Source organism: Seriola dumerili, unplaced genomic scaffold (assembly GCF_002260705.1).
Source record: "Seriola dumerili isolate Sdu_G_001 unplaced genomic scaffold, Sdu_1.0 BDQW01000003.1, whole genome shotgun sequence".
Taxonomy (NCBI): domain Eukaryota; kingdom Metazoa; phylum Chordata; class Actinopteri; order Carangiformes; family Carangidae; genus Seriola; species Seriola dumerili.
Window position 1 is genome coordinate 185263 of NW_019174258.1, and position 12202 is coordinate 197464.

Here is a 12202-nt window from a genome sequence, read left to right on the forward strand (position 1 = left end):
TTTTTGGGCATAATGAAACAGGAAAATATGCACTATTTGCACAAAGGCAGTGTAAGAACAGCGTGTTGCAGCTAATCAAATGCTAAATTGGAACTGGCACATCACCTTTAATTGGTGATCCACAAATACTCCTACACACTTGTACCTTAACAACACCAACATTTAAGCTGAAGCTAGCAAAGACAAAGTCCAGCGAGTGATAATAAAAAGTAAAAAGGGATTCACTGCATACAAACATACACTCAAGGCTGTGACATCATTCACCAACGATGACATCTAAAAACACTTTTTACTCAAAGTAGACAAATCTGGACTTCAGCAATGCAGCAGGCTATAAGCATTTGCACACAACATTACAAAGTTTACGTTGAAGCAGTAAACGCTGCAATATATATAAATTTATGTAAGTCCTTTCTCTGATATTCTGACTAGCTTTAAATATCTTTTCAGGAATTTGCAGAGGGCAGAAACAAATATTGCTAAATAGACACAGATTACATGATTTACCTTTTTAAATACAGACTCGCAAAATGACATAACTTTAAGGGACTCTATGTATGCTTACCAGGGAAATGGATGTGTTTAAAAACATATTTAAAACTATCATTATATTACCTGAGTTTTGAAAAATCATGGGTTACAGAATATGAGTGGAATACTGTATATCTCCTTATGTGTTACCTTCTTACCATTAACAATCATTTGTTTTTGTCATCTTCATCGGTTTTGCTGGTCTGAGAATGTGGATAAGCTAGGCTGAAATATAATTTTTCAACACCCCCCCCCTTACTTCTTCTCCCATAAATTGAATGTAAGGAAAGAGGTATGAAAAGAATTATTTATCAAGCTCAATTTCATCCTCCCAGCACCAGAATGGAGAGACCTTCTCTCTCCCTCTTCCCCATCTCCCTACATAGGGTCCCCAACTTTCAATACAACCGTTCCTGTACATTTATGTTAAATATGTCAAATCACATTGTGTCCAAGTCTGCAGGTGCATTAACAATTCCCCTCCTTCCTCCTCTTTCTGCTCTCTTCACCTTCCTATTTCCCCCATACTCGCCGCCATCCTGCCTGCCTTTCTCCTTGCTGCATCCCCATATGTTCAGCTGCTGCATAAATACACCACCTGCTTTAATGAAGGTAAGGATCCTGCTCCTATGCAGAAGCTCTTCCCTTTTGCTAGTGCTGTCTCAGCTAGGTGAAGGAGGTACGCGGAAAGAAGCTCATGGCTGTCCATTTATACATATTTCATACCTAGCATTAAAAATGACCCTCTGAATTACTAATCACGCTGGATGATTAAGTTATAGCTACCGCCAACATGAACATCATTATCCAAATACATTAAGATTTCAGTATTCCACTTATAATTACTTTTGCTGTTAACTTGTATTTTCTTCTATCTGGATATGTCCTTATGATACTGTACTGTATAATCACAGAAAAGTTCCACCACATATTGCCTGTAGTGTTGGGAGCATATGACATTTACATATGTCTGAATGCATGTATCTGTATATACGTACTATCTTAAAGATAAATAAAAAACAACCGAATAATGAAGGCATCTTTCAAGAGATGACATGCCAAATACATATGCATTTTACAAAGGCTTCTGATGTACCTCTAAATGATTTTAATGAATACTGAGGAGCTGTGGAACAAGAAAGAGAAAATAAGATTGACAGTGGCTTTAAAAGGGAGGAAGCCTTTTTTCTGTGTTCGCTAACGCTGTCTGTCTGACAGTGACTGTCATTTGTAAAGGAACAATGTTGTGCTCTGTTCCAACAGCTACATGACAGCGATGAGAAGAAATACTTCAGTAGTTCTAATGATGGACCTTAGAAACAGCTCATCCTCAGACAGTGGGAGACTGAGCACCTTTCAGATAAATAACAGGTTGGCCGAGACGCTCGTACACCATATTCTAACATACACACCATCTGTGTGTCTACTGTACAAACATCTTCAGACAATCACAGGCCCAAACAAGTGCTCCTCTGTTTACCAAATGCATTGTGAGGTCTTCCTCGCTTTTTTCGTACAAGACAGGTTTTCTGTGCTTCCTTTGAATGGGCATTGTATTCATCCATCACAAAAAGTTTGAAGTACAAAAAGGGACCCTTCCATTAAACTACAGCTGTCTACCTTTCGCTGACAACACAGCCTTGAACCCACCACCCCAGCCTACCCACCCACCTTTTCACTGACATCAAACAGAACCTCAGACCTGGTTCCCTAATGCACATGCTATTTTTAACTAAGCGTTTCTAATAAGCTGCTGGGAAGCTGTAAATTTTTCATATGCAAGCACATATTTCCTTTGTGAAAACACAGAAACACACTTATTTGGTGATTAGCGACTGACAGAGGGGAGGAAAGGAACTGAATATGCTTGTATCAAATTGCATGCCTTTCAAAAAGGAGGAATCCTAATGCGAGGAGTCGTCTTCCTGTGCACCACAGGTATGAGTGAATTATTAATCGGCCAGCTCATTTTAATGCTTTTTAAAGTGCTTTATTTTGATGTGCTAAAACATACTTTTAGCCATATTCAGTCAGGCATGCATATCATTATTTCTTCCATCAAAGAAGAGTGTCGCCCTTTCAAAGAGCACAAACAACTCAGCCTCATTTAAAATAGAAGTTCGAATATCAAAGACATTTTACAAAGGCTGGGCTTCAAACACTGTGATGAAGTTTTTTTTGCTGCACTTTATAAAAAACTTAGGTATGCAAAAGGTCTGAATTGTTTTCCAGCTTTTAACCTGACTAGTGTAAATCAAAACATCCTGCAGAAACACAAGAAGTTAGACAAGTGAGAAGCATCTACCCAGGCCTGTTACTGTTCAGTGTCATCATTATCAGAAATCTCTTCTATTGAATAAGAGATGTCTTAACTGCCAGCATTGTTTTTCCAACACAGGCGTACAAAGTAAATTGTGCATAGAAAAAGAAAAATGAAACTATATTTCATTTACATTGACGTTTGTGAAATCTGAAGACAATCAGTAAACAAAAGCACTATATACAATTAGATGCAGTGATGCACATGCACTGTGGGACAAAATCAAGTTTTTGACTGTTGCTTTAAACTTGACTCTTATTAAACTTGTGTTTGAGAAGTTTCACTCATGTGGAGGAGATAAAGTTGGGCAGCACAGTTTGAGGGTGGTGTTTGTGTTAAAAGCACTTTAAGTATCAACATCTATTACACATCTGGCAATCTGAGGAAAAACTTTTTTTCTCCATACAGAGCATAAGTGTTATTAAATTAGCTCATATACTAGTTTTTACTTTTATTACCATCACTACAATTGTTTTTTGCTTCAATACTTCTACCAGTACCACCATCAACAGAATCACAACTGCTAAAAGAACCTCAACTGGTTCTTTTACATCAACTCTCAGCGATGCCGTCATCTCTCACTGTAAAAACTCTTTCTGTTAAACAATATAGCACTCAAAGTTTAGAGTTTGATGTTTAAAGCTGTTTAACCATGTAGCACACAAACTGTTATTATTGGCCCCACAAAGTGAAAAAGAAAATCCACACATGCATACTATGATGACAATGTATCATTGAATGAACCATTCAAACTGGAAATATCCTCTAATTTGAAAACATTTGTGAGATTAGATCCTAAAATGCTCAAATGTTTTTTAAGGAGCTGCAGCCTGCCCTTGGCCAGAAATTGTTTACGCCTAAGCTCCTCCCCTCACCCTAAGCCCAGCCCCCTGCTTAGGAGTCACCACCAACACCTGTCAATAAAGAGGACCACAGACAAAACCATCCTGATCTGATAACATTAAACACAGGTAAATGTTGTCTGTGTTCCTGTGTGTGTGCAGCAAAACTGAGAAAAGGGCAGTGCCATCACATGTGCGTACACACATGGCTCAGCTGGAATTACGCATACAGGCCCCTCTCTTCACATCACCTATTGAGCAAAGACAAAACATGGGTCACATGTCACCTGAACATATTACCTAAATTGACAGTTTATCCCAGTTGTATCTGATGGGATTTAATGCCTGGAAACCTGAAGCATGAAAGAGCAGCCACTGAAAAATAGAACTGGATTTAGGGAGTTTCGGGATTGAGTGTTTCATGCTAAAAATGCTCTCAATATTTTGTTAAAATATGTGTAATCTAATTAGATAAAAGGCCTGCTGTTCAGCACCATTCAGGAGCAGAGCCACATGTTTCCTGTGAATAGTAGTCCCTAAATGTGTGTGGTGTAAATATTGGCCTTACCTGTCCCTTTGGTGAGCTCCTTCTCCCCCCCACTTTCTCTGTCTTTGGTTTGGTCCTCCTGGTCTGTGGTGGTCTCACTAGCAGCCTCCACATCCTCGCTCAGCTCTCCTGAAGGGGGAGGGAGGACGGGATATGTAAATCACCACGCCATCAGAATTGGTGGAAGCACTTAAAGGGACGGCAGCGTTTTTTTCTATAGGAGCTTGCAACAATTACATTTGCTGACACACAGTTGCAAGGCTAGCAGACAAAGAGGGCAGAATCTGCTTTCTGCTCTCTGTCCTGTGCTGTCTGATCATCACTGTGAAATTTATTTTGACAAGAATTATTAAATCTGAATTGAATTGTAGGGGAAGGAGAATTTATCATGATTATTATTATTAGTAGTAGTAGTAGTAGTAGAAGTAGTAGTAGTAGAAGTAGTAGTAGTAATATTATTATTATTACTATTATTATTATTATTAGTAATAGTAGTAGTAGTAGTAGTAGTAGTGGTAGTAGTATTATATTGTGTATTGCATTGAGACCTAATTTATTGTATTTCTCCATGTATTCAAGACCATGACACAAATATGGTTTCCTCGGTTTAATGTGGACATAAAACTGCAGAAAAAAAGCACACATGTGGTCTGAAGTGGGCAGATGGAAAAATAATTGTGAGAGCAGTATCATGAGAAAGACCTTATACTAGACAAGCCCCCATTCTCTTCCTCACACACATGCACACATGAACACAAACACACACATACATTACTGTCCCCTGCTGCAATCTGCTAGGTTACTTACCAACAATACAATAAAAGTCTCATTTCACTTCTTCTATGCTACAATTGCCAAAAAAAAAGAAAAAAAGCATAAATATTTAAAACTTTCAAAGCCACAATTCATTTTTATTTTTATGCCAAGTCAAAGGCAGAAATCCCCTGTAACCACCTTAAAAGCCTCAGCTCAATATATCAGGCCATTTAGGAGCATCGAAGTCCAAACAATGGATATCCGATAATGCCATTTGTAAGTAACACACAGAGGAAAAGATAGCAAAAACAGATAATAAAAAGGGCATCAATCTTGTTTATTTCCCTCCAGTGCCCCCTGAACATCCCCTTTGCCTGTTAAGTTTGTTTAAAAGTAGTGGGACTTGCATGCAATAGCATTGATTTGACAACAGTAAACTAGGCCGCAGTCAATAGGCCCTATCAGTTATTACACAAGTCAGCTAATTCTCAGCAAATGTACTTAAATGCTCTTTTGAAAATGCTTTCATGCTCAGGTCTCTACTCTATGAGCTATTGACATATTGACAATGCTACAACAGCTACTGAAATATCCTGTTCAAGTATTCAGCCCTGCAGTCATCACACATCCAATCCTAGCTCACCACATGACTACCCACAGCCAAAACCACTTTTATGATGTTACATTATCCCCAGCACTCACTGTTTATCCCATCAGTTATGAAACATTGCATACGTTGTATATAGAGTTGACATTGCGTTCTCAAACTCCGGTATGTGTCATTATAACAGATACACTTTGAACACTCATTCATCTCTGAACCACATGGCTATTCTCACAGACCCTTTACCAATGCCAATTCCTACTCATAGATGAGAATATTCAGAAACACCTCATTTTTGTCTGCTGGGTAAACAGAGATGCCTTACACAAATAAGTCATGTTTATAAATGAAAACTACATTAAAGGAAATTGTTTTTTTTATTTGACATGCTCTGCTGCATATGTGAAAGAAAATGTTTTTCTCAATAGCTCAAAATAAAAAGGTTGGATGCATATTTTGTACCATTTTTAAAATACATTTAAGAGAGCCATCTTTGTTAAAGGTTGAGTAAATGCTAACTATAGCTACAAAATCATAATATGTGTTTATTGCCATAACAATAGCTGCATTATTCTAGATAAAACTGCATGCTTATAGGGTTACTCAGTTTAAAAAAATCAAAGTCAGTGGAAAACACCTTTGTATTACTGGCAGGACAGGAGCAGGATCCTCCATTTCCTGCTTGCTGATCAAATGCTGTAGGAAACAGCTGAGCAGAGTGATAGATGTATGAACTGTGTTGTTACACATTACTGCTAAAAGCCGATCCTGTGATCCAATGATCCCGTGTTTAAATAAAGATATTTAAAAGGGATGACTGGCTCCTAGTAAAAAGCATATTTAAGTGTTCCCCGGATCCCACAGAAATGAATACATTTTATTCTTTTATTTTTAACCATGTTTCTATTATGTTTCCAAGGCAACCCATGAATTCCATCCAGTGCAGCCCATCCCGTGCTGGTGAGGCGGATCTTAAACATTCCCAGAAAACCAGAGTCCCAAAATCCCATCTAACTCCTGCCTGCATAAATCTCCACAACTGTGCGAGCATTAGGATACTGTACAGCTGCATAGGTGCTCAGATTACAAAATAATCCCCAGGTAAATTTTTTCACCTTTAAAAACGGGGCATGGTGTCATTTCTTAGCTATGTGACACTTGTAGTGAGACTAATTCCCCACCTACACATTAATACACACTTTGTGCTTAAACATTGCTGTGATAGGCAGCCAACATTTTAATGCCATTCAGCTTCTCTGTATCCACCCCCAACTTCCTGAACACACAATGTGCATGCTCACATGTGCACTGATATTTTTTTTCTTCCTTCTTTTTTTCAATTCGTTTTTATTTCTGTGTCTAATCAACATGTATGACACTTTTAGCACACACACAACACACAGCCAAGTCCATAATTTATGCAGAAATGAAGACATTTAATTCCAGGAGAAGCGTCAAATCTTTAAGTGGTAAATGGCTTTGCCTATTTCTCGTCTCATCTGCAACGGTATTACAGAATGATTAAAGCCAGGCCGACAATAATTAATGAAAGGTCATGAGTGGCCTAAGAGTAGGATGCAAATGGAAGAGACACTAAAACTGTAGCCATAGATTAACTCTGAAAATAGATGAGGAGAAACACTCAAAGCTATGGCAGCAGGCCATTTCTAACCCAAATTTCAGAGATGTAAAGGACAATAGCCTGAAGGTTGTCTTCTAATTAATTGTCTTCATTAACCATCCTAATACAATGATATGAAACAGTTCCATTAATCTAATCATGCAAGCTGAATAAGCCCATTGCCGACACAGAGATTACACTCATCTGTTCTGAGCATATAAATATCAGCTTTGCTCTGCCAGTCACTCAGTGGGGACAGTCCATGGACTCTCTGTTCCAACATCCCGCAGACAGACAGACACACACACAGAAATACGCGCGCACTCACACACCATCTTCCCCTCTCGTGTTTTTGCCAGCAAGTGCAGAGGCTTAATCAGGCCCATAGGTGTCACTCTCTACAAGCTGGGAGAGTGCTACTTGCTCACGCACATTAATGAGGTGCGGAGAGGGGGAAGGGGCCGAGCAGCAACAGACAGAGACACACGGGGAAGGGGAAAAGGCAAGAAATATGTGGAGATGACAAAAGCAGATGCTATGCAAGAGGTGTCCGGTGAAGATGAGACACTGAAAACGGCAAGATTACCTTCAGATGAGAGAGAGCAGCCTTCCTTTCCCCTGAAGAGCAGTGATTACACTAATGCTAATCAGACTGACAAGCACAAACGGCCTAATAAATAATTGATGGTAACCACTGCACTTTCCAGTATTCCTTCCCAGACTGTAGAGAAGAGCAGCAGCAAGTAATAATAGTCACTCTAGATATCTTTCACTAGGTCAGGCTCCTCCTCCATCCTCGGCCTCAGCAGAATATACTGTTATGATGATAACTGCCTTTCTTAAAGTACAGAATCCCAGTCCTACCTGCAAATGGCTCCAGTGTTCCTCAAACAGTAGTTATACTCTGCTCTTTTTTGTTGCATATACAGAATCTTAGTCAACAACAGTGTCTTGTCTATCTCTCTCCTGGCTTTCATAAGTCCTGGAGAACCAGTGCGGGGGCTGAGCTGAGCTTCTCCCTCTCCCCGGCTCTCGAGTACTGGGAGTGAGGGTTGAGCTCTGCTTCTCTCTGGGCTCTTGTGTGGGTCTAAGCTCTCATTACTCTCATTATGATTATTGAGGCTGTTGTTATCATTTTAACCAGGTGTTACACGGCCGCACTGTAAATCAGAGAGGTGTGCTTCCCCCGCTTTATCCAGGCCCGGACAGCTTCCTTTTCTTTAGCGCTGCACTGTCGGATAAAAAGCAATCTTATTTCACACTTCACAGACTCTATCTTTCTCCCCTACTTCTTCTTTTAAAAATCCCCCTCTTGCTCCCCCCATCATCCCTTGCACCCCTTCCTTATATCAAAGTTGGCCTGACTCTGGACTAGAGGGTGCAAAATGAAAGTGACAGGAGGGTACCATGGGACAATGAGACACAGGACCCATGCTGAGGGCTTTCATGCATTGTCCGCTCCTCATATCAGCACCTCTGCGCCCTATACGCAAGACCCCCTTTTAAAGTACAACACACAGGAAAATACTCCCACCCCTCATAACCCCCCCTCACACCCCCCCGACCCACACACACACACACACACACACGCACACACGCATGGCACGCACACAGACGCTCCCTTCTTACATCCTCACAAACTACCTCATAAAACCACAACAGAGCAAAACATGACCACAACCTGGCCAGAGACAAGGGGGGCTTTTGCTTATGAACGACCAATAAACCACAACATGGTATTATCAGCAATCATAATGGTCAATGCACTACAAAGCTGAATTAAAATGTGGACATGTGATATGCTGTGCAAAAAGTGCTTTTCAAATGACTTGCAAAAACATTCATACTGATATATAAAAGCTGATTAACTCCATGTATTCCAGTTGTGAGATGTTCAAAAATGTGAACATAAATATCTAAGATGACTGAAAATCAAAGTAGTAAAATGTCAGCAAACGCACCAAACTCTAGATCAGCCACACGCTCACAAAATGAAAGTGCATCTGTCTCATCTTTTTCTCATTCGTGCTCTCACTCCCTCCCTCACTCCCTTTCTCCCACACACACTTTCACATTTTGAAAGGAAAGAAGAGTAAGCTACCTCAGCGCTGCTGGTCGGAGTTACGTGTTAGATTCCTGACCTGTCTATGGGGGGACGCGCTGGCCTCTCCCTGCTGGCCCTGCTGTGACCTCAGGATCTAAATGTGAATGAATACTTTGTGTCTCCATGGGGCTGAGGGCAGGAGGGGAAAGGAGGAAGGGGGATAGCAGAGGAGGAGGTGCAGGGGATGGAGGAGGAGGGGTACGGGGTTAGGGCAGCTAATAACTAAAAAAACTTTAAACGGCAAGTTAATCACAAACAGCAGTGATAGCTCACACTGCCTTAGAACAATATCGCGGCAGCCCCCTCCTCCAATGCTCCACTACTCTCCCGGTGGTGCCTGCTCATCAAACCAGCCTCATAGGTCTCCCACACAATACTTAATTTGATCCCCCTTGCCTTTCAAAGTCACTGGCCATTTTAAAGGACACTCGGTGCATTCAGGTCACAGAGTCATGCATAGAAGTTTTGTTTTTTAATAGTATTATTTAGCAGGAAAAAAAAACATATATTTAAACACACTAAATGTGGCTAACTGTTTCTTTGTGCTCTTGATACTTAAGTAAATTAGAAACTGTTATTGAGCACCATGCAATATATTAAATGCTTTCCCTAAAGCGTTACCTCATGGGAAATGACACTAATTAGAAATACTCCTCGTGATAATGGCATGTTTAGATACATAGATACAAATAAAGTGGATAAAGTGAGTGCCGCTCTAGTTCTTTTCTCTTTGTGTTTTACTTGAGTGATGAAGGAGAGGAGGATCTAGGTTAATGTGGCTACACAGGGAGTGAGCATTCAGGGACTGCTCACTCTTCTGCCCCAGCTGACACACACACACACACACACACACACACACATACAAACACACACACCACACTGTGACTTCCTTGAATGTCCAAGATGATGGCCGCTCACTAACACATATTATGAACACAATGGAAGATGCAGGCTGTACTTTTCCCTGCTAGGATGGTGGGCTAAAAGCCTGGATGGGGGGCAAAAACATCACTGGGCAGTGCTCTTCCATCTACTCTGCCTAAGGGACATTGTCCTGCACAAAGAGTCACTCTGCCTCTCTGCCACCCCCCGCCACGCATTTATGCTTATCGTCTTCCACTGCTGCCCCCTCTTAAATCAACCTGCTGTTATTAATGCGTCTTTTTCTTCTTCCTCCAGCTCACACTACAATGCCTTCACCTATTTGCAGCTATTCAAAGGGACCAAACAGAACTAGGGTGGGTTGACGGAGTGTGGGGGTGGCTGAAGGGGTGTCTGAAAAAAAGGGAAAGAAAAAAAAGCATCACCGCTGTCATGAAGGGCAATCACATCAACTCTGAAATATTCACCAGTGGGTTGGAAAATGCGATGGTACAGTTATGACAGGCGGACAGGCGACTCCCCCCACTCTAGCCCACAGCCCCCCACCCCTCTCTCCATCAGGGCGGAAGCATGGTGGACACTCTGAATATGTATAACCCGGAAAATGTATTGATTTTTCATTTGGCAAAAAAGGGACACAAAAATCACATAACCTGAAACTGTCACAGCTCTTTTGTTCATAGCTCATCTCTCCTGATGTTTGGCTTTTGCCACAAACTCTCTTTAATTACCAGGTACAGCGAGCTTCAGAGCCTTTCTCCACAGAGACACAGCCACATACAGCCTGCTGGGCTTAACAAGACAGCCCACATCTATTATATATGACATACACCCAGCAGCTTTTGTTTCATATCTGACTAATAAGCACACTGAATATGACTATACCCACAGTTTGTTTTGTTATTATACACAATATACAGAGCAAAAAGGTTTCTTGAAGAAAACCTTGAAAATTAAAAATATAGTATACTGCATTAAAAATAGCCCTTTCACATAAAAAGCTAATGCTGGATAGTCCCCGTATTTATTTGATGTGCTTTTCTGAAGCGGTTCTGCTTAACATGAAATTCTATTATCGATCCAAGTTTTCCCAGGTAACAGGCAGGTGCTTGTATGTTTGTCTGAGTGTGCACACTTGTGTATGTGCATGTCCATTAACAGGTACTTATCTGTTTATCTCTCCTTTTAGGCACTGCAGACCAGTACAGTGGACTGTCTGAAAAAGATCTCTGCCTGTCGATTTATCGAATGCACCATTTGCATATCTTTGTAGTGCATCCATCTGCCTGTGGACTGTTCTGTGGAGGTATTAGCTCAGAAAATCAATGTTGCCATGGTTGGATGTATGTAGCGCCTACCTCGGCGCGTGTTAGGAGTCCGACTCACAGCTCCCACTTGGGTCCTATTTACATGAGTCCTGCCAGCAGAGGCTTTCCTGCTGGTCCTTCAATCTTTGTGAACTTAAAGTACACAAACACATTTCTCAGCATGCCCCATCAGAGTTGGCTGGTTTGCCATCCTGCTCGATGGTCATCCTGCCTCCCTGTCTCCATCCACAGCCCTGCGCCTGACTCGCTGTTTGTTTATGAAAGCGTACGCCGAGATAAAACAGAATCTGACAGGGTTATGAATACAAATTTCTCTAATCAATTTTATTTAAAATATAAAATATAGGGTTTCATTCACACGTGTTTGCTCTAAAAAGTTTAACGGCTTCCTAAGTTCAGATGCCTCAGGATAGTTGAGAGGAGAAGTGGAGGATGGTGGGCTCCTGTTTTATCGTATTTATTTTTTACACTTATTTTTATTGGTTACATCACACAGCTGTACCGATATACATGGAGACGGTGTGTGTGTGTGTGTGTGTGTGTGTGTGTGTGTGTGTGTGTGTGTGTGTGTGTGTGTGTGTGGGGACGTTACAGTGGATAAATATTTTTCTAGTAGAGACTGCAGTGGTTACACTGGCCAACTTTTCTTCTAACAACCACCTCGGCT

At 41.0% G+C, this 12202-nt stretch overlaps 1 protein-coding gene across 1 annotated transcript in view; it reads right to left on the reverse strand.

Annotated features, from left to right (window-relative positions):
* zfhx3 (zinc finger homeobox 3) overlaps positions 1 to 12202 on the reverse strand; it is a 135834-nt gene that overhangs the window by 19642 nt on the left and 103990 nt on the right. The window contains exon 6 of the mRNA XM_022743576.1: positions 4262 to 4369. Within this exon, the coding sequence (XP_022599297.1) occupies positions 4262 to 4369 (108 nt within the window). The remainder of the gene's footprint in view (positions 1 to 4261; positions 4370 to 12202) is intronic.